This window comes from Schistocerca piceifrons, chromosome 8 (genome assembly GCF_021461385.2).
Source record: "Schistocerca piceifrons isolate TAMUIC-IGC-003096 chromosome 8, iqSchPice1.1, whole genome shotgun sequence".
Classification (NCBI taxonomy): Eukaryota; Metazoa; Arthropoda; class Insecta; order Orthoptera; family Acrididae; genus Schistocerca; species Schistocerca piceifrons.
This window is the reverse complement of record NC_060145.1, coordinates 334959167-334982674: the sequence shown is the minus strand read 5'-3', so window position 1 is coordinate 334982674 and position 23508 is coordinate 334959167. Positions and strand designations below refer to the sequence as shown.

Here is a 23508-nt window from a genome sequence, read left to right as displayed (position 1 = left end):
GACATCCAGTGTGCTCAGACGTTATGAAACTTCAATTGCTCGTGCATGATGTTGTAAGTGGTTGGGTGTGCTCCAGTACATGGTATGTCTTCAATGATCACACACCGGGCATTACAAATGATCTGATTGACATGGTGCAATGTGGTTTCAGGTGCCATCACCGCAAGATGACCAGGTTGCTCTTGATCTCTGATGTTTCGCCTTCCCTTGTTAAATTCCTGGACCCAGCTGAACACAAATAATTGTCACCATACACAGAACACATTTCACATGTACTTTTTCTGCTGACAGTCCTTTGGTCCACAAGAAACACACTACTCTAGCCATGCACTCTCATCTTGCACTGCCTACCATGCAATACCTCCCAGCCTTTAAGGGAAGCATACATTTGCTGCAGTCTGCTGGTAAAATATGGCTACATAATTTAAAAACTGATTTAAGGTAAGCTAATGTTAGCGACTTATTTATTTACTTACTCTTGTAACCCAATTTTTACTGTGTCTGTACTTCAGAGACTTCCAGTTTCATTTACCTACATTCGTATTCTTAATTTCTGTTCATATGTCTCATTGTTTTTCAACTCTCTTTCCATCATAGGAATTGGTGTAATATTTTTCCCTCACATTAGCAATTCTGGCATAGTCACGCCACCATTTTATCGTTATAAAAGGCAACCCTTTTAGCTTCAGTGTTGTCTGAAATTTTGCTGATAACTTTGTTACCAGGTACCTTCTAGAGGAGTGTTCGTGCACTGCTAAGTGTATAAATGTGTGTGGTAACAAACTGTAGGTGTGAACTAGAAATATATAAAAGCTTGCATATACCACAATGAAATCCCATTTCACTATGTCAGTAGCATAAACTTTTACCATAATTTTCTGCATGGATGGTTTATAAATATCTATTTATTTTCAGGCGAGACCTCTTGAAATGGTTCATTGGTTTGCAACTGGCCGAGTATTGTCATCTCTTTCAGGAAAACCAAGATACTGCTTGGTTAGACAAAATAGACAGACGGTATGCATGGCTAAAGAGACATCTACTCGATTTTGAAGACAAATTTGGATCAATGTTTCCTCCAGAATGGGAAGTATCAGAGCGCATCACAGTAGAATTCTGCAATATTACCAGGTAAATATAGTCAAAATGTCATTATTTCATCATTAATACCAGAGATTTCCATAGTTTACAAACATTATTTGTTTGTTATATCTTTTCTTTAGTGTTTCTTGACAAATGCAATATTGTGGATAAGAAAACAATAGAAATATTGGGAAAGAAAAATAGCAGATATTTTGGAAAACCAAAATAGTAGATATTTTCGAAAAGAAAAGTAGCAGATATTTTGAAAAGAAAAATGGCAGATGGTTTCACGTATTTTCACTCACTGAACTCTTGCATGGCTCAGTGTCTAAAAAGCTATGAACATTAAGAAAAGTAAAGTTTTCTGTGCAGCAAACTACTGTATAAAGGAGCTTCTTGCATGTGTTATATGTCTGTATCCTGGTTCACATGTAAACTTACACACACACACACACACACACACACACACACACAACACACACATACACACACACACAGAGAGAGAGAGAGAGAGAGAGAGAGAGAGAGAGAGAGCACTGTGGTGTGGGGGTAGCAAAGACATAAAGGCTGGAGAGGGAGGCAACAGCACGGGAGGATAAATATGTGAATGAAGAAAGATCTCACAGCTGCAAACAGAGGTAGTAAAAGGGTTAGGGGTAATGGGTAGAGGGGAAGGGCTAAGAAAATTTTGCCCTGAAGTGAGAGTAAGAGTTTTGGTCCCAATATTTCACTTGCCTCTCCCAACCCTTCAACTCTCCCATAGCGGTGTTTTTGTTCCACATGGAACTTTCCGCAGTTGTACTTACTCAAATAGTTTGTATCATGTAACACAAATCAGGCAAGATGTTGCCATAACCAGCTCCTTGTACTGACCCTGGGCACGTATTCAGTGTCAACCAACCACCATATCAACTTCACCAAAGATGTCATTTGGCTGCACTACACAGGGGCACGGGGTCAGCCCGCCAGACCTTGGAGCTGCTACTTCTCCCTCAGGTACTTCCTCAGTTGGCATCATGAGGCTGAATGCACTCCATTCCAATCCTCCCACCACAGAAAAATCACTGGCAGTACTGGGAACTGAACTCTGATCCTACACATCATGGTCAGATGCACTGATCACTTAGTTACCAAGTTGGACTAGATGGTGCAGTGGTTAAGGCATCTTGGAGGCACATTATTCAAATCCTCATCTTGCCAGCCATAGTAGGATTTTCCTTGGCTTCCATAAATTGATTGAGATGTAAACTGGGATGGATCAGTTCCCCTTCCCATGCTTAGCTTAGCCAAGCTTCTGGTATGTTTCTTAAGGCACCATCATTCACTGAATTTTAAACTCTGCTCTTCTCCTTCGTTTCTCTTCCTTATAAAAAACATTGTTTTTGAAAGGTTGAGATTCAGTTTTGTTACAGAGCATCTGATGTTATACAACAGAATTAAGCTATGAAATGTTATAACATTTAGCTGAATGAACACATTGTGACAGACCAAGATTTTTTGCTGAGAAATATCAGTAGGGAATGTTCAACGAAAGTACACGTACTTGTCATCTTGGTTCTGGATGACAATGGCCTACAATTTCACTTCTAGACTACTGCACCATATGTGCAGCCATTGGTGATTGCACAATGACAGCAACACAGAGTAGGACCAATGTTTCACAAGGATGTCTTTTGGGCCAATCAGCGTCTTTTTTTCTGGAAATTGGATATGTGCAAAGGTGTGGCTTTCCCAGTGTCCTCTCACATCTCAGCACCTCTACTTCGTGCCCTTGCAACCTACCACCAGTGATGAAGATGCAACTTGAGAATGAATGGCAGTGAGTTGTGTTTATTGAAGCAAGCACATTCTGCCTTGGTGAGTGGCTTGGTGGCTAAGTGTCAGACTACAAATACAAACAGTTTCAATCTTCGGTTGGTCTTAGAAATTTTTCTGAAATTTATTGGTTCTTTCGACTCTTGCAGTTACTTGTGTACGTGAAAAAATGACGAGTTCCACTATGGTTAAGTTCATGTTAAATGGTAGGTCTCCCTTTAATTAACTGGCTAAGTATCCCCTGTGAATGTTATAATGTACAGATATAGAAGATATAGAACAACTTGGGTATTTATACTTAGAGCAAGATACAAAAATAAAAATGAAATTATGTGTATAATTGACCACTTTGCACATAGTATTTTCAGAACACATCTTTCTTAAGTGTTAGATTATGTGGAGAAGATGAGCTCATACAGTTCACACATATTTACCTTCAAGTAATCATCAACAGAAGAAAAAATACATTTCATTACGGTATTTGTAAGAGTAATAGTTTTATTCTTAATTGTTGGGGTAATTTGTTGAATATTAGCCTGCCCATATTTCTCAACCCATCATGACCTTCAGCTCAATCTTTGGCTCACCACACGAATTTTTGCCTTTAGAATTTGATCATGTGGCTCTCACTTCATTATTTTTATCAGTCTTTTTTACACAAGGAAAAAAGAGTATTTATATCACACAAGAGCCCCACAATACTGAATGCAGAGCAGAGACTACCCATCTTTTTAGCAGTACTCTCTATGGTACTCCCACTGAAGTGTACAATTACTCAACGCACCCGAAAGTTTTGTATTTGTTACTTGTTCAGTTTCTTTGTCATCAATTTCAAGGTGTTTCTAGAGTGTAGAATGGTTTCTGTGTGGATATGAGAGTATATGTGCTGTATTGCTTGTGTTTAGCAACAACTGATTCTTGTGCAGCCAGAACAGCAGCCTTTTGGTTCTGTCATTAGTGTTGTACATCAATGGCAGAGCTGATTCAGAGTAGAAGAGAAAATATGTGTCCTCTGTAAACAATGGAGTAGAAGTATTTGACATGTTTAATAGAAGGTCACTGATGGAAATTAGGAATAGGAGAGGTCCCAGTACTGAGCCTTGTGAGATCTCACAACTGTCAGGGCTCAGTCAATTTTTTGATGTCTGGATATGAGATTTTGGTTTTAACTCTTTGCTTTCAAATGTTAATACATGACTGAGACCATCTGTTACATCTGTGATACCACATCGTTCTAGCTTCAGAAGCAACAGTGAGTAATTAATGAGATCAAAAGCTTTACTTGGGTCACTGAAAGGTTCAGAGGAAAAATCAATTTCACTGATGGATTTAAGAATGTGGTCACTGAAACTGAAAAGTGCACCATTAAAAACCCTGTTTTTATAAATTCCAAACAGGTGTTTGGTGAGTTATTCCATTTTATCAAGAAATATGGTTTTGTCTACCCTCAGCTTCAAAGTAGGCAAGTCCCTTTCATGCTGAGGTCTTGAGTGACAGGACTTTCCTTTCTAACCCTCTCCAAGCTGCCCCCTCCCCCTTGAAAGCTAAATAGTGAGTGCATATTGGAGGGGGGGCTGTTTACGTAGGGGTGTGATAATTTCCACAGAAAAATCCTGTAATAAATAATGTAGGGTACTACCAAACTCCACACGAGTGAGATGATTTAGTTGCACTTGCAATTTTTAATACTTCTTTTTTCAGTCTCTAGAGTCAGGAAAATCGTCCTGTCTGATAATAAATTTTTGTATTATTCTGCTGATACAGTGATTCCTGCCATTTAGCTGGATGTCTTCAGGTAAATCCCCTTTGCATTGATTGCAATATCATGATAGACAACTTCCCAAAAAGCATTGCTTCTGGTTTGTCTTTTTTGTAGATTCTTTATATTCTTTTTTAAAGTATACTTGAAAATCCATGTCACATGTCTGTTTAACTACTATGTAAAGTTGTTTTTTGATTGGACTGGAGGTGATTATACCCTGGATGAGCCATCCTTTGTAATCATTGCTTCTCAAAGGCTTTTTCTATGTGCCTTATGAGAGGAAAGGCAGTGTTACAACAATGACATAGAATAACAACTAATATTTTTGCTTTCCTGTCAATGTCCACCTCATGGTAAATATTTTCCCAGGTCTCTTGCTTCAGCAGGTACTTTATTAAACTGTTGTGACCTTCAATAAATTTTCTGTGTTTTTTTGTAAGGAGGTTTGTGTATGTCCATGGGGGTCTGTTTTATTTTGAGTAAGGGCCTCATGGCCAGAAAACTCATTTGGCAGATTTTGTGAACTGAGTACTGATGTAGATATATACTTAATAAATATGGCATAAACTGAGCTGCAGGAAGCTGGTGCCACTCTTGTATTCATCTTGACCATGTATGTCATACAGAATGTACTTGGCCAGTCAGCTCATGTCACTCATCTGCAAAATATATATTAAAAGCACTATACAATTTAATTCTTTTGCCTTTGTTCAAATAGAGGGTCATAATTTACTCAAATATATCATGAAGTGCTGAATAATTGCTATATAGTAGTGTCTTGTAGCAGCAGAACATAATGCTCAAGGTGTTTCTCATCATTTAGGCAGTTTGTTTTTTGAGTTCACAGGTCTGGCTATTTAGACTGACTAATACACTGAAGCACCAAGCAAACTGGTATAGGCATGCGTACAGAGATATGTAAACAGACAGAATATGGTGCTGCGCTTGGCAACGCCTATATAAGACAACAAGTGTTTGTCGCAGTTTTTAGATCAGTTACTGCTGCTACAATGACAAGTTATCAAGATTTAAGTGAGGTTGAATATGGTGTTACAGTCAGCACACAAGCGATGGGTCACAGCATCTCCAAGGTAGCGATGAAGTGGGGATTTTCCCATACGACCATTTCATGCGTGTACCATGAAATCAGGAATCCAGTAAAATATCAAATCTCCGACATCACTGCAGCTGGAACAAAATCTGCAAGAATGGCACCAATAGTGACTGAAGAGAATCGTTTAACGTCACAGAAGTGCAACCATTCCACAAATTGCTTCACATTTCAATGCTGTGCCATCAACACGTGTCAGCGTGTGAACCATTCAACGAAACATCATCGATATGGGCTTTTGGAGCTGTCCAGTCAATATTGTCAAAAGCTTTTTCTAAGTTTACAAAGGTTATAAACATAGGTTTGCCTTTCCTTGCCCTATCTTCTAAGATAGGTTGTAAGGTCAGTATTGCCTCACACATTGCTACATTTCCCAAAATCCAAACTGTTCTTCCCTGAGGTTGGCTTCTACCAGTTTTTCCATTCTTCTGTAAAGAATTCATTTTAGTACTTTGCAACCATGACTTATTAAATTAATAGTTAGACATTATTCACACCTGTCCGCAACTACTTTTCTTTGGAATTGGAATTATTACATTCTTTCTGAAGGCTGAGGGTATTTTGCCTGTCTTACACATCTTGCACACCAGATGGAAGAGTTTTGTCTTGGTTGGCTCTCCCAACACTATCAGTAGTTCTGATGGAACGCCGTGTACTCCAGGGGCCTTATTTCGACTTAGGTCTTTCAGTGCTCTGTCAAATTTTTCTTGGAGCATCAGGTCTCCCATCTCATCTTCGTCTGTGTCCTCTTCCATTTCTACAATATTGCCTTCAAGTTCATCTACCTCATATAGATCATCTATATACTGCTTCCACCTTCCAATTTTCCCATCTTTACTTAGTACTGGTTCTTCATCTGAGCTCTTGACATGTATGCATCTGCTTCTCTTTTCTCCAAATGTCTCTTTAGTTTTCCTGTATGTGGTATCTGTTTTTCTTCAGGTGAAATAACCCTCTAAATCTTTACATCTGTCCTCTAGTGATTCCTGGATAGCTATTTTGTATTTCCTGTCAATCTCATTTTTTAGACCTTAGTATTCCCTTTCACCAGCTTCATGTGCTGCATTTTTATTTTCTCGTTTCATCAATTAAATTCAGTATCTTCTGTGTTATCCAAGTATTTCTACTAGCCCTTGTTGTTTACCTGTTTGATCCACTGCTACCTTCACTATTTCATCTATTAAAGCTACCCATCTGTCTTCTACTGTATTCCTTTCCCCTCTTCTAGCCAACCGTAGCCTAATAGTGACTCAGGAACTCTCAACAGCCTCTGTTTATTTCATCTTATCTAGATCCCATCTCCTTAATTTCCTGCCTTTTTGCAGTTTCTTCAGTTTTAATCTACAGTTTGTATCCAGTAAATTGTGGTCTGAGTCTACATCTGCCCTTGGATATGCCTTGCAATTTAAAAACTCATTCTGAACTCTCTGTCTTACCGTTATATAATCAGTCTGAAACCTTCTGGTGTCTCCATGTCTCTTCCATGTATACAGCCTTTTTTCATGATTCTTAAACTAAGTGTTGGTGATGATTAAATTAAGCTCTTTGCAAAATATTACCAGGCTGCTTCCACTTTCATTCCTTTCCCCGAGTGCCATATATAAGGGGGATACGTTGTTAGCAAAAAACTCATCTTCGTTCATTTGTTCAAAATCTTAAATCTTCGAAAGTTCATCACAGGCTCCTTTGAAATATTGTTACAACATTGGAATCAAATACAAGAGTGTTGTTATATACCTACAGGAGCGCCATAAGGTTACCAACTACTACTTCACCTTTGAGAGGCAGACATACAAACAGATCATGTGTATGGCCATAGGAACCAGAATGATGTCTTCCTATGCCAACCTTTTCATGGGTCACGTAGAAGGGGCTGAGATCCATAACACAAGCCTTCAGCCCCTGGTTTGGTTTAGGTATATTGGTGACATTTTTTCCGTATGGACTCATGGTGAGGCCAACCTGTTAAAATTTCTGGAATCTCTGAGTACCTTCTCCCAATTAAATTTCACATGGTCCTATTCCGAATTCCATGCTGCTGTCCTTGATGTTGATCTTGTGCTCAATGAGGCCAGCTACGTGCTTCTGTCCACATAAAACGTACTAACAAACAACAGTACTTACATTTTGACAGTTGCCATCCTTTCCATGTGAAACATTCTCTCTATACAGCCTTGCCATTCGACGCAAATGTATTTGTTTGAATGCAGACTCTTTACAGCATTACACCACCATTCTCACCTCAGCATTCACTGGAGGTAATCACCCCACCAGCCTAATTCAAAAGCAGGTTTCCCTGGCCATCACATCAAATCGTAGTACTGCTAAGCCCTCCAAAAACCAATTTCGGAGCACACCACTTGTCACTTAGTGTTATCCTGGTCTTGAATGTATTAATGAGCTACCTTGACAAGGCCATGACTTCCTAAAATCATGTCCTGATATGAGATCCATTCTGTCTGAGATTTTGTCCACCACACCTAGAATAGCTTTTCATCCCCCCCCCCCCCCCCCCCCGCCCCCCTCCGGTCTCCACAATATCCTTGTCAGATCCTATGCTCCCTCTGCACTCATCTCCCTACCCTATGGCTCCTATCCCTGTGATCATACCTGCTGCAAGACTTACCCTATGCATCCTCCTACCATCACCTATACCTGCCATGTAACTGTCAAAATGTATACTATCAAAGGGAGAGCCACCTGTGAAATGACACGTCATGTACCAGCTGTTACATAAACACTGTATGGACTTTTAGATCAGCTTGACTACCACCAAGTTATCAGTTAGGATGAATGGGCATAGGCAGAGGATATTTACCAGCAACACACAATATCCTGTTGCAAAGCATACTCTGTAACATGAAAGCACTGACCTTGGTACCTTTTTCACCACACACGTCATGTGTATTCTTCCCCCCAGACACCATTTTGTCAGAACTCCGTAGATGGGAACTAATGCTACAACATGTCCTTGGTTCTCGCCATCCACCTGGCCTTAGTTTACGTTAATTTCTTCCATCTCAGCATTTCTTCACAGTAACTACTTCTTTCATCACTCTGCTTTTAGTTTTCTACATCTTTCATTTTCTGACCCATATGTTTTTTTCTGTCCCCCTTCCATCTCTCTTACATACAATGCACTCAGCTTTTCACTCGTATTAACTTGGTCACAATGTTTTAGCAGTAATCTTTGTGGTGCATATTACCCTGTCTTCCACCTTTAAGCTCTCAGGTTTTCAAATCCTGTCGGATGCAGTCCCCAACAGTCAGACTTTCCTTCTCATTCCATCCAATAAGTCTCCCCTGACCCGGGGTTCTGAGTGACTTTTGTGAATTGTACCCCTTTTCCTAAACATCTCCAGTCCTTTTCCTTCACCCCTCTTCCTTACGCTTCAACCCTTCTAGCATAAGAAGGAGCCACTGGCTCCACTGGTTCTGAAAGCTTGCATACATAAAACCATTTTTTATATGTATGTTCTGCTCCCGCTTGGAGAGTGATTTTCTTTTATCTATTCAATTGCTTTATAAGGTATACTAATACATCTGTTATGTGCATTACTTTTTATTTATTATAAGGCACTTCATTAGATATATAAAAACACACATATTTGAATGCAACATTCTTTCAAAATTTCATCTAATTGCTGAAGAACTTGTGAAGTTTTAAGATGTTGAACAAACGAACATGAGGTTTCTGCTAACAACATGTTCCCTTTATTGTTATATACCACTAGCGCATCCAGCAGTTCTTATATGTAGCCTATGTCTGTCTCAATGCTCATTAGAGTATTGTGTAAAAATTGAAAGTAAATTGGTCAAGAACTTTTCCAATTTATATATATTACAAAAATATATAGCCTATGTCCATATGTCCATCCGAACATCCATTAGAGTGTGATATTAAAATTTGTAATAATTCAGTCAAGAGCTTTTTGAGATTTTCTGTAACAACATTTCCCTACACAACTGTCACACTGATTGTTTTCGTTACGAAAACATGTGGCAGTTGATCTGTCAGACTGAATGCTTTTTTTTTTTTTTAAATAGTCATATACACAAAAGCAGCAACAAATCAACAACAGAACCAATTACTAAAGACAACAGAAGTATTCAGCAATGATATAAATATGGCTTTTGGAACAGACAAATGTAAGAAAAATAGCATAGTCAAGGGAAAACACACTAAACAAGAAGATCACATATTGGATAACCACAGTGACTGCATAGAAGCGATGGAAAAAACAGATGCCTATAAATATCTAGGATACAGACAAACAATAGGAATAGATAATACAAATATTAAAGAAGAACTAAAAGAAAAATATAGACAAAGACTAACAAAAATACTGAAAACAGAATTGACAGCAAGAAACAAGACAAAAGCTATAAATACTTATGCTATACCAATATTGACCTACTCATTTGGAGTAGTGACATGGAGTAACACAGACCTAGAAGCACTCAATACACTTACATGATCACAATGCCACAAATATAGAATACATCACATACATTCAGCAACAGAAAGATTCACATTAAGCAGAATGGAAGGAGGAAGGGGATTTATCGACATAAAAAACCTACATTATGGACAGGTAGACAATTTAAGAAAATTCTTTATAGAACGAGCAGAAACTAGCAAAATACACAAAGCAATCACTCTTATAAATACATCGGCTACACCATTGCAATTTCATAATCACTTCTACAACCCTTTAGATCACATAACATCAACAGATATGAAGAAAGTAAATAGGAAAAAGAAAACACTACATGTCAAGCACCCGTATCATCTAACACAGCCACACATTGATCAAGACGCATCCAACACATGGCTAAGAAAAGGCAATATATACAGTGAGACGGAAGGATTCATGATTGCAATGCAGGATCAAACAATAAACACCAGATATTACAGCAAGCATATTATTAAAGATCCCAATACCGCAACAGATAAGTGCAGACTTTGCAAATAACAAATAGAAACAGTATATCACATCACCAGCGGATGTACAATACTAGCAAATACAGAATACCCCAGAAGACATGACAATGTAGCAAAAATAATACATCAACAACTTGCCATACAACATAAACTAATAAAACAACATGTTCCCACATACAAGTGTGCACCACAAAATGTACTGGAGAATGATGAATACAAATTATACTGGAACAGAACCATTATAACAGATAAAACAACACCACATAACAAACCTGACATCATACTCACCAATAAAAAGAAGAAATTAACACAACTAATCGAAATATCCATACCCAATACAACAAATATACAGAAGAAAACAGGAGAAAAAATTGAAAAATACATCCAGCTGGCTGAGGAAGTCAAGGACATGTGGCATCAGGATAAAGTTGACATTATACCAATTACACTATCAACTACAGGAGTCATACCACACAATATCCACCAGTACATCAACACAATACAGCTACATCCAAACGTATACATATAACTACAGAAATCTGTAATTATTGACACATGTTCAGTTACCCGAAAGTTCCTAAATGCAATGTAACATATACCGTACAGTTAAAAGGAAGTCACGCTTGATCAAGGTCCGCATCACTTTCCATTTTTAACCAGACATAACGTCTGAGAAAGGAAAGAAATAATAATAATAATAATAATAATAATAATAATAATAATAAGAGGTCAACCAAATCAGTTGAGTCATTCTCAAGTGATGATCTTTTATAATTGATTTAATTTTCAACTTTTCTGGCGGATTTTCCAAGAATTTTCTTTCATACAAACCTTGTCCTGACAATAAAGAACACAACAAAAGAAAAATCCACCAAATCAGTCAAGACGTTCTCAGGTGGTGATCTTTCGTAGATGTGGCAATTGATTTTTGTTTGTATAGATATGGCACTCCAGTAGGTATATAAAAGCATGCTCATATTTAATGCAACTTTTTGTCAAAATTTGAAAGCAGTCGATAACAAACGTTCACATATAAAAGATTTTTAACAAATGAACATTTCCATTTTTATTTATGTAGATAATAGCATAACCATCATTTTTGGTACCAGTTCCACTTTGTGTATACACGATATGAGTGGTAATTGTTTATTTAATAGTTTAATGGGTACAATCACAAAGCAGTTTCTATCATTAATGACCTGCATTTTCCTGAACTTTTCTAATTGTCTATTTAAAAAAAAGTGCCAATACACTCTGTATGAATGCCTGAGTACACGGACTTTCCTGACTGGCCTCAACTTGCTTATTTCTTCTTTCATGCGAGCTGAAATAATGTTGCACAAATAATTCTTGCCAGGACCCTTGAGATAAATTTCTTTAATTAGAACTAAAACATCACGACCATTTAGTGACTTCACACCAGTAGATTTGAGCATGTTCCTTAGTTCAAATAAACGAGCACCAGTTGCCACAAGATCACATGCTGTCATGTCTGTTTCAAGGTCTGCTTGGAAGCAGTATGATGGTCATTGTTGTCACGTAGCAGAATCACTTTTCTTCTTGGTGTCTGACATGTTTTGAAATTCAGCAAGTGTGAAATTCAGCTGTTATTTGTTTCCTTTGGTTATTCTGGCTTTTTTGTCCTTAATAGCCCAAAATGCCTCAACAGAACTTGCAAAGGTTGGTACATGAACTGCTATCTTAGAGGCATCTGTTGATATATTTTCCTGGGAGTATCACATCCACATTTCCCTTTTCCTTTTCATTATTTTCATATACTGTCAGATATACTTCCACAGCCTGTAACATAAATTATTTAATAATGATTATTAATATGAAAATCTTTGACAGATGAAAACTGCGTGCTGAACAAGGACTCAAATGTGGGAATTTTGCCCTTCCTGGGAAGTACTTAGTTGCTTGAGCTATCCTATCATGACACACAACCCACTGTCACAGTTTTACGTCCACCATTATCTCGTTTCTACCTCCCAAACTTTACAGTAGTTTTCCTGCATATTTTGCAGGACTAGTACTTCTGGAAGAAGCGACATGGCGGAGGTGTGGATTAACCACAGCCTGGAGGATTGTTTCCAGAAGGAATTTTCACTCTGCAGCTAGTGTGTGCTGATTGAAACTTCCTGGGAGATTAAAACTATGTGCCATACTGGATATTCGAACCTGGGATCTTTGCATTTTGTGGGCAACTGCTCAATCAACTGGGCTATCCAAGCACGGCTCATGACCTGCTCTCACAACTATACTTCCACCAATGCCTACATACATTATGGTACTAGTACTCGTGGTAGAAAGAATATTTATAAATCAGTGTACACTCTGCTGCACAGTGAAAATACATTCTGGAAACATCCCCTCTGCTGTAGCTAAGCTATGTCTTCACAGTATCCTCTCTTACAGGAGTACTAGTCCTGCAAGGTATGCAAGAGAACTTCTGTGAAGTTTCAAAGCTAGGATATGAGGTACTGGCAGAGCTAAAGATGTGAGGGTGGGTCATGAGTCATGCTTCGGTAGCTCAGTCAGTTGAGCACTTGTCCACAAATGGTAAAGGTCCCAAGTTCAAGTCCCAATCTGGCACACAGTTTTAATCTCCCATGAAGTTCCAAATCAGTGCCTACTCCTCTGCAGAGTGAAAATTAATGCTGGAAACAACCTCCCACTCTGTGGTTAAGCCATGTCTCCGCATTATCCTTTCTTCCAGGAATACAAGTCCTGCGAGGTATGCAGGAGAACTTCTGTGAACTTTGGAAGGTAGGAGATGAGGTGTAGGTAAAAGGAAAGTTGTGGGGTCAGGTTGTGAGCTGTGCTTGGATAGCTCTGTGGGTTGAGCACTTGGCCAAAAAAGGCAGATGCTCCTGTCCTGGCTAGGCACACAGTTTTAATCTTCCAAGAAGTTTCAGATCAGTGCACACTTCACTTCAGAGTGAAAATTCGTCCAGATTGTTAACATAAATGTATGTCAACTGACCATTTTACTACTTCTTCCTTTTGTGTATTTAGATTTGAAAATTATTAAAAGAAAATGCAAGTAATATTTTTCCCCCTCTGTTACAGAGATGAGCTTTCAAAGTTGATGCATAAACGCAAAACAGAAATTGATGTGAAGCTGCTTTTATTTGTAATACAAAAAACAGCAAATTTTGAAAGTCTTCTTGCAAGAAGGTTTATTGGTATCACATTAGAGGAGACTGATAGGCCAACTGAGAGAAGATTGTTGGAGGTTTGTAACACCCCTACTCCCTCGTTTTCTCCTTTTTTTGTTTACATTGTATTGTAGACTAAGATGTCTGTTAATCTGCCTGTCGTGATGTGATACGGGGATGGTGTAAAGCTTCACCAGTACACTGTGATAGCTGTCTAGAAGTGCCTTACAATTCCTATTTTTACTTCCTGTATTAGAAACGTGTGAACCATGGTGTGTGTGTGTGTGCTGGCTGAAAGACTTGAAACATGTTGGATTTTCTATCAAAACAGTGGGTTTGACCTGCTGCTAGTTTTCTGACTTTTATGTACGTGTATTTTGTAAGTATTGTTTCATCCCAACATATTGAAGCATAGGCACCAAGAGCTAATGAATTACCTGATCAGATCATGAGAGGTAATTCGTTTGAGTATGGGTAACCAAAACCCAAGAGCAGTTTTTATAGATAGTAATGGTAACCATATATGAGCAATTAAAAAGATTTCTAGCCTGATAAGTGATGTCAGGATAGGGAAAGAAGTACTTATGTATAGTGGAATGATGGAGCAAATGTTGGAATAATCGGAAAAATATATCTAGAAAATGTACAGTGAGACTGTGTGAACCATAGGAGAAGATTGTTAGAAAAGAGAAAGCAAAATGATTAAGTGAAATGATGCTGACTATAGTAGGAAACAACGTTAGTAGGAAAGTTTTACAAGAAGTGCTTACCAGAGGCAAAGAGAGAGAGAAAACTCCATCATTAACATTGTTAACCATACTAAGAATATTGCAATGAATGAAGCCGATACTAAATAACTATGTACAGTTTACTTTAACTGACAGTTGTGTGCAGTTAGGACACAGTATATACCTGATAACAAGGTTGCAAAAGCAAGAAGTCGTCTAAAGGGAGATAAATGTTGTTGGATATACTGTAAACTTTATAATGTAAGTCTTCTTCCAGCTGTTGAAGTAACAGAAGTGATCAAACCAATAGTAATTATTTCTTTTTTCTTGAGTTTTGCATTGGCACTTGGCCGAACGTGGAGATAATTACAAAAGGAAAACACTTTTCATGTCTGTAACACTTTGTGTATAAGTTGTTTCTCAGCTTCCTATTCAATTATCAGTTACCAACTAACTGTTATCACGACAGTTAAAACAGGCATAGGACAGACGTAGGTATTAACTATTAGTTAAAAATTGCAGATAGAAGGTTTTAATCAAGTTAAGTTACTACATTTTAGGAAGTGAAGCTGATCCTATAGCTATATAGTTGTGTAGTTCCCTTATCTATCTATAGATGATGTTGTAGATGGTAAATTATACTTTATTGTTCAAATACAGTCTATAGAGAACCAATACTATTGCAGTAGGCTGCACCTTCTGTCGGCCAACTTGAAGTTGGAATTCGAGTTGACAGTAGAAAATTGCAGAACAATACAAAGGCCGATCCAGAGGAAAAATCAGACTAGTAGACAAGCTTCTGTAGTTGTGGGGCATAGCACAGTATAACCAAACTGCTGGTGGTGGTTAGTGGTGGAACAGACAGGGATTACCGATGGGTTGTTGATCTGTAACAATTCACTGGTGACTGACGTGCTGTTTTTCTGATATAATACAAGACAGACAGCACTGCCACACTGTGGTGGTCTTCAGAAAACTGTTGTGTGCCTAATCAGTGAATCCAGAGGATACAGCATCTATCCCTTCCACCCTCAAATTGGTTGCATATGAGTGTAAACAATACAATTTGTGCCTGCTTCAGCAGGGAGGTTAATGACAGGGCATAGTATCCAGTGACAGCTCTATTATTGACCTCCATGGAGAATGGCTAGGGCAACAGGATGTTGACATTGATCTGTTACTAAGACTGATGAGGTTGCGAACAAGTGCTTGGGAGTAGTAGAAAGTGTATATATCAGTGTTGTTGGAGATGGCAGTGGCAGACAACTGTTTTGGTTAGTAAAAGAAATATACAATGCTGGAGCAAAATGAGGAAATAACAGATCACGTATCTTGAAGAATGGTAAGCCATTGGGATCTAATAAGAGACTTCACTTACTAAATAAGCAAATAATGTTAGGAGAAGGCTAAGAAAGGGACAGTGGTCATTTCTGTTCATATGAGGTTACCTGAAATGTAGTCCGCCCCGGTAGCTGAGTGGTCAGCGTGACAGACTGTCAATCCTAAGGGCCCAGGTTCGATTCCCGGCTGGGTCGGAGATTTTCTCCGCTCAGGGACTGGATGTTGTGTTGTCCTAATCATCATCATTTCATCCCCATCGACGCGCAGGTCGCCGAAGTGGCGTCAAATCGAAAGACCTGCACCAGGCGAACGGTCTACCCGACGGGAGGCCCTAGCCACACGACATTTCCATTTTTACCTGAAATGTAGAAATCTTTGCACATACACCTTTCAAACTTCAGTGTTCTCATCAAAAGTAGGAAAGACATCAGGTTGCGACGCTGCTAAATTCTAAGTGAGCCATAGGAATACCTGGTTCCTTTTTATTAAAAAAAAAAAAAAAAAAAAAAAAAAAAAAAAAAAAAAAAAAAAAAAAAAAAAAAAAAAAAAAAACACCCTCTCCAATCACCACTGTTGCTACACTTTCTTCACATGTAACATTTATTCGTGATGAACCAACTGCTGCTGATGGTGTTTTTCATCCTATTGTGATGTCTGATGATGAAGAAGGTTTAGCAGATCAGTAGCGACAGACACTAAATTTGTTTGAATTTCCTCTGTTGTGTATGTGCAACCTACACTTTACTTTCATTGCTCGGCCAAAGTCACATATGTTTTAAGAGGATAAATATTGTCACATAAGGCAAACTTAAAAACTCCGAAGAGGTTTGTCAGGCAGGAGTGGCTAAGCTGTTCAAATGACTATCCAGAAGAGATGTCTGAATCATTGACAGCCAGCAGTAACTGTGATCTGTAACAAGAAATTTAGATGTTGCCTGTTTTCTAATAGCTCGTCAGTCTACCATGACTTGCTAGTGACAAGAGTTATATCCATGTCTGCAATGCCAAACTGCTAGGCTGATACTTGACCAGTCCACCAACCCTTGGGCTGACCATTGGTTGGTGCCTCATCACTTGATCCATAGGATACAATGAGAGCTACTGGTAGATGTAATTTTTAGAGAATGATGCAGGGTCTGCACTAGTCCATTTAGAAGTATTCTGGCATTCCATACTAAATGCTTCTTGATTTTAAACTTTTTCAATATTGTCAACTTTTTCATAAGTGTACAGCTTATATTTAGATCCAAATTATGCAAACTCCAAATGGAAATTCTGTAATGCAAGATCTTGGGTCTCACAGCTGATTATTATTCTTAGTAACTGTGTACATGCCTAATCTATAAATTATTATTAAATTGTTCTTCAGTTACATCCATTTAATGGATAAATATTGCAGATACAACTTTGTCTAAGGAAAGATTGAATGTGGAAGAAGAAAATGGCCGTAAAATGAAACAGAGCCATTTAGTAAACTTCATCCTTATCATATATTAGTTACAATGAATAGTCCATAAACATGGTGGAACCACCTTCCCCACACCCCCTCCCAAGCTGGAAAATGATTTGTGGAACTGGATGCTTAGCATAATAAAGGTATTACAAGTGGTACATTTGTAGCGTAGAGCACTTTGCTATCACACACCACAATTGTGAAAATTTGCAGCTCCATCAAGGAATCATCACATATTAATAAAATTTGTTCCGCATAAAAGTTACATTGATAATAATGCAGAATTAAAAATACAGAGAAATAAAACAATATTAGATCCTGAAACTAGTATTTAGCAAGACCACTGTATGAAGTGATAAAAGGCCATGGCATTAAACTGAACAGAATTGGACTGTATTCACAGGAATATCTTTGCATCATGAGAGATTATTGAAGTGCCAAGTTGCTGTGTTTATCCAGTAAGAACATTTGGGTGGATTGTTATTCCTGGGAAGAAACAGTACTTGATATGCAGAGGGGGATATGCTCCTTGTGTGTCAAGTGGTGTTTGTGGATCAGTCGAGATTTACTGCAGCATCCAACAGCAACCTAGACTATGATGCTAGGCATCTGTCCTGTGTTGCCATAGGTATAACACACACTACTTTATTGACAGAGGTAATAAACACATGGAGGTAGTACTAACCACTACAGTATTTCACAAGTGCTACTATAATCCAAACTCACTGGAAAAAGAGTTGTTGCCAGTTGACACACACTCATCTGCATTGAGAAGTCCATTGAAACAAGAGACATTTTTTGGTGAAGTATCAAAAATATTTTTTGCAAAGGATGCAAAGGACAATGTTCGTTCAGTTTTACAACAAACCCTTGTGGACTGTGAGGAAAGACAATGGAACACGTCATTTTCGAACATTTGACAAAGTTCTGTGGTCCTTTACTGCTCTGAGAAAGCTGTCCCATGTCATCCTGTTCTGATGTCACATGGTGCGTCATACCAACTGCATTTTCACACTATTGTAAGTCACACACTTGTGAAGGTAGGCCATTCACCTCTTCTCAAGCCTTTGTAATTTCATTTAAATTTCACTTTAGAGGAGACATGATGTAGTCATCTTGGATCAGAGTTTTAAATAACCAACAGCTGTTGATTCACAGCTGTCAGCTTTGCTCTGCAGTCCTTTCATGCTAATGTACCACAGCTGTTCAGTTGAGATGCTCGGGCTATGCACATACTTTCATTCTCTGGTTTTAAATATATATGTATTCTACCCTTTTTAAATTTCTTGCAAGTTTAGTATCCTTTATATATTCCCCTGTTCACTTGTGTTAGCCATACAAAATCTTGCAGCTTTCCTGTTAGTGAATTTACATTCCTATAGAACAAACTGAACAACACACAGTCAAATAGCTTGTGTCACACCTACATGTATTTGGATCATTACTAACATCAGTACTTTTAATAAAACTGTGAGTAAGCTGATGACATGAAATAGATTATTTGAGTTGTATTGTAAATTTTAACTCGTATTTAACAGTGCAAAAAGAATCATTGTAGTGGGCAATGGGAAGACTGTTCATGTGTGAATAACCTGACCAATGTTGGTTATCCAGTATCATACAAAAAGACAATTTGAAGGTGAGTATAGTATTCAGAAGCCTTTTCTGATATCTCCAGTCAGAGGGTACAAATTGAACAGAAAGATACTGAGTAGTTTTTCTGCAAAGACTTCCCCAAGAAGGTCCAAGGCCAAGCAACACCCCAAAATCGGTAGAACTATTTATTTTTATTGTTGCATGATTATCTTGGAAAATGAAGCTTTGTGTGGGCTGTAAAACAAGTATACACTGATACCAGAGTTCAGACAGGTTATGAAATGAAGGAAAATATGGTGAATAAATAAAATATAAACTCAATGTAGAACTTCCTCACCCCTAATATCACCAGGAGGGATGAACAAGCTGAGAGTCAGTAAATAGAATTACCCATGACGCAACATTATTCTCCTCTGTAACCCCCTTCCCCTCCCCCCGAGCCTGTCTAGCTTGCAATGGGGCAAGAGTTGAATGCAGCTAGAGCCTGTTGCAGTTTCTTGTTTCACTACTAATGGGTGAGAAGCTGTTTTTGTTGTCGTGTTCTTTACAGATTGTGCTTTCCATAATAGCTTGATAGTTGAGTGGCTGTGACAGAAGTCCGTGAGTTGCATATGTAAGTGTGCACATTTTGGCCAAGGCTAACCTTTCTTACCTTATTCATTGTGGAATTTTCATGTAAATCCGCACAGTAACAACTCAATGAAAGACTATGCTGACAAAGTTGTAAGAACTCTCTTATACAGAACCATGGTGGCACAAACAAACTTTTCAGCAATCTTTGTACTAGTGGCTCGCAGCTCACATTGCTCTAATCATATCTGATCAGGTACCATACTTTAAATATCAAATAATGAATTGTATTTTGTTTTCATTTGGACATCTATTTAATACACTCAAAGAACTAAATGTTTACATACGCTGATGAGCCAAAACATTATGACCATCTGCTTAGTTGCATGTTGGCTGATCTTTGGAGTGTATACAGTAGTGAATCTGCTTGTATTGATTTGACAAGTCCTTGTTAAATTTCTGTAAATTTGTGGCACTAGAGGTCTATGCACAGATCACACAACTCACATAAACTATGGGCAGGTGAGTTGCGGGTGTGGAGATGACACCCAGGGGTGTATCAGATTTGGTCCATCAAGTTCAGATCTGGCAAATCTGGTGGCCATGATATCATTTTTATTTGACTATCGTGCTCATCAAGCAGTACTTTGTCATTATATGGACAGTTAGCTTGCTAAAATTCCATCACTGTCAGGGAAGACATCAAGCATGAAGACATTCAGATGGTGTGGAATAGTCCATAGCTGTCATGACGCCTACAATTATTACCATAGGTTCCACAGAAAACCCGATGTCCACGGTGTGGTGCATGTTTCGAGCAGACATTAACATGGATAATGGAAATCTAGACATTAAAGTCGAACTGATGTAAAGAGAAATGTGACTAATCCAAACAGGTGACATATTTCCATTTATCCAGGGTCCAATCTCTGTCCTGCTTTACAGAGACAGCAAGTGACCAAACTACATATTCTGTGATAAGGTGTGGATGTCCAACACCTTCTTGCCAACTCTCTATAGAAGCTCATGACAATAGCATGCGAACAGCTGATCAGCTTCACCATTTCCAAGATGAATATTCCCAAATGCCAGCCTATAACAATATGCCCTTTGTCAATGGAGCTCTCTATTTGCAGCCCGTATCATCGCAAGAATGAATCCATATGTCTCTGCTTCATTTACAAGATGTGACCTTCATTTACGGGGTGTGATCAAAATGTAATAATTACTTTTTTTTAATTTTGAGGGGTTTTTTATAACTATTTTCAATTTTATTTACCTTGTTGATAGATATGTTTACATTTTCAGTTGTTTTGAATATTTAGCATACTGTGACAGTCGAAAAGGTTATACCTGTTTTCAAGTACTCGGTGAATTTTTACTTTCAAAAAAGATGGATCAAAGAATTTGCTTTAAATTTTGCCTGAAAAATGGAATAAAGTCCAGCACTGCATTTGAAATGTAGACTGTGGTGAATCTACTATGAGTAAGACAAAAGTTCACAAGCAGTATAAATGTTTCAAAGAGGGTCAAGAAGACATTGAAGATGAAGCTGCCCTGGATGTCCTGATGACAATGTGGAAGAAGTAAAGAAAACTGTTCTGGAAAATCACTGAATCCCCATTGAAGATGTCATTGATGATGCCAGCATCGTGTGGCTCGTGACAAGCAATTTTTTTGGATGTTTTTGGCATGTCAACATGTAGCAGCAAAGTTTATTCTGAAATTGTTGTATTTCAACCAAACATGATGTCGTGTAGCCGTCACACGGGAATTGCTGAATGAAGTCAACAATGATCCAGAACTTCTAAACAAGGTTATAACGGGTGACAATACATGGTTATACAAGTGTGACGTCGAAACCAGAGCCCAATCATCCCGATGAAAACTGCCCAAAGAGCCAAGACCGATAAAAATTCAACAAATTCGATCAAGTGAAGATTTTTCTCACTCGTTTCTTTGATAATGATGGATAGTGCATCTAGAGTTCCTGCCTTAAGTCATTCGGTCAATGAGAAATACTCTACCTGGGAGTTATATGCTGTTTGCATCTAGCAGTCCTAAGAAGAAGACCAGAATTTTGGCAAAACTACTCATGGAAATTGCATCACAATAATGCTCGTAGCCACTGCTCAATATTTGCTTGTGATTTTTTGGCAAAGAAACAGAACCATTATGTTACCTCAGCCACCATATTTGCTGGACAAGGCCCTGTGCAACTTCTTTCTATTCCGGAGGTAGAAGAGAATGATGAAAGGATGTTCTGTTGCCACCATTGATGAGATAAAACAGAACCATTGAAGGAACTTCCCATTACTTTTTCATCACACCTCGTATATACTTTCCTTACCGTGTCACGTGCCTGCAGTGCGTACCACCAGGCAGCAGACAATCTCCTGGTGACTGGTGTCATGACATTTTTGGTCATCAGAGTAGAATAGCAACTTCTTCGTAACTCTCCTCTTTGTGCTGTTTTTTTTTGACTCAAGTTAAGTATAAGGAGACTTGATCACCGCTACAATCTCCTGCTGATATCTGGTGGGTCAAGAAGAGTAAGCTGCGAGTGAGAGTTGTTTCAACAAGGAAAGGAGATAGTATTTCATCTTTTTCAGTGACATAATGTCAGCCTTACACGGGGAAAAACTCAGAATTTTTTAAGCTTCTGAGAATTTTTCATTATTTTAGTTTTCAGTTAAATTTTTGTAATTTTTATTGGTAAGAACAGGTAAATCTAACAGAGGATTTTACTGTAGCTTGTTACTGCAGAATAATACTGCAGCAATAAAACATGAAGGAGAGAATAACACCAAAATAAAACTTTAGTTGCATAGAAAATGCACCATTTACTACTACAAAACACAGAGTCCTCACCCAAGTGTTTGCTAGTAGCAAAATGTTTCAAAGACAATGGAATACTGCCCAACAACGAACTCCTTCAATGCATCTCTCTTGTGGGCCTAGTTTCAGGGACCATGACATGACAACTGTTAACATTTGTAACTGGTCACCAGAAAATACTGCAAATGGTGTTTTGAGAAGCATTAATTACCATTTATGGAAGATGAATTATGCCACGTGTTGGAATGTGTGATGAATTTCTTAAAACATGGAACGTTAGACTGTCGTTCAAAACTTAACACTGAGGACTAGCCACTTTGAAAAGTTTTGGGCCGAGAAGATCAGCCATTTATGCCGTTATTTAATATTTTACTGTCACATTTGTGTTTGAAGTGTCTTAAAGGGTAACACACACTAAAAAAGACTTTAGTTCTTTCATAGATTATGAATTTTATCATAATGATGGCAAAGAGTATAATTGTTCTTCAAATGATTGTCTGACAAAAGTGCATCGCAATCTCAATTTCAGCACTTCAGAAGTTATTGTGCTGTATTTGCAGGATTTCCTGTTTATACTTTCAAAATATGCATTGTAAATGTTGTCGCGCATCAAAAATCTTTCCAAAACACTTTTTTTTCTCCCGCTGAGTTTTAGTTCCTAAAGTGCCCGAAAGTTCTATGCCAGTGTATAAAACCTTCACCATTCAAAGGTTGATACATTTTAAAGCTCTGAGGGAAAGTATATTGTCACTAAACATGGAAAAAATGTATTTTCACCACGGAACAAGTGTATTTTTAACCAGGAAATAGCAGGGAAATTTTTTTCTCATCTGTGTATACACCTTGCTTACAGTATTCAAGGCTTTATCAGAGATCAGTAATTGGAAAAGTATGTTGCAAGCTATTGTTACGCTTCATGACATTGTCAGGAAGTGTGTGTGCACCACTGATGCTCTACATCGATGTTTCTTAAACTGTGCTCTGCAGAACACTGCTGTTCAGTGGAGATCATTCTAAACTTCCTTGAAACTTACATGCCATTTCTCACATTTTTCATTACATAAAAAAATGAAACTAATGTTTTTACAAAATTAGGAAAAGTGTC

At 38.1% G+C, this 23508-nt stretch overlaps 1 protein-coding gene across 1 annotated transcript in view; it reads left to right on the top strand.

Moving 5' to 3' along the window:
* LOC124712012 (vacuolar protein sorting-associated protein 53 homolog) overlaps positions 1-23508 on the top strand; it is a 180962-nt gene that overhangs the window by 59352 nt on the left and 98102 nt on the right. The window contains exons 6-7 of the mRNA XM_047242304.1: positions 916-1131; positions 13789-13954. Coding sequence (XP_047098260.1) covers positions 916-1131; positions 13789-13954 — 382 coding nt within the window. The remainder of the gene's footprint in view (positions 1-915; positions 1132-13788; positions 13955-23508) is intronic.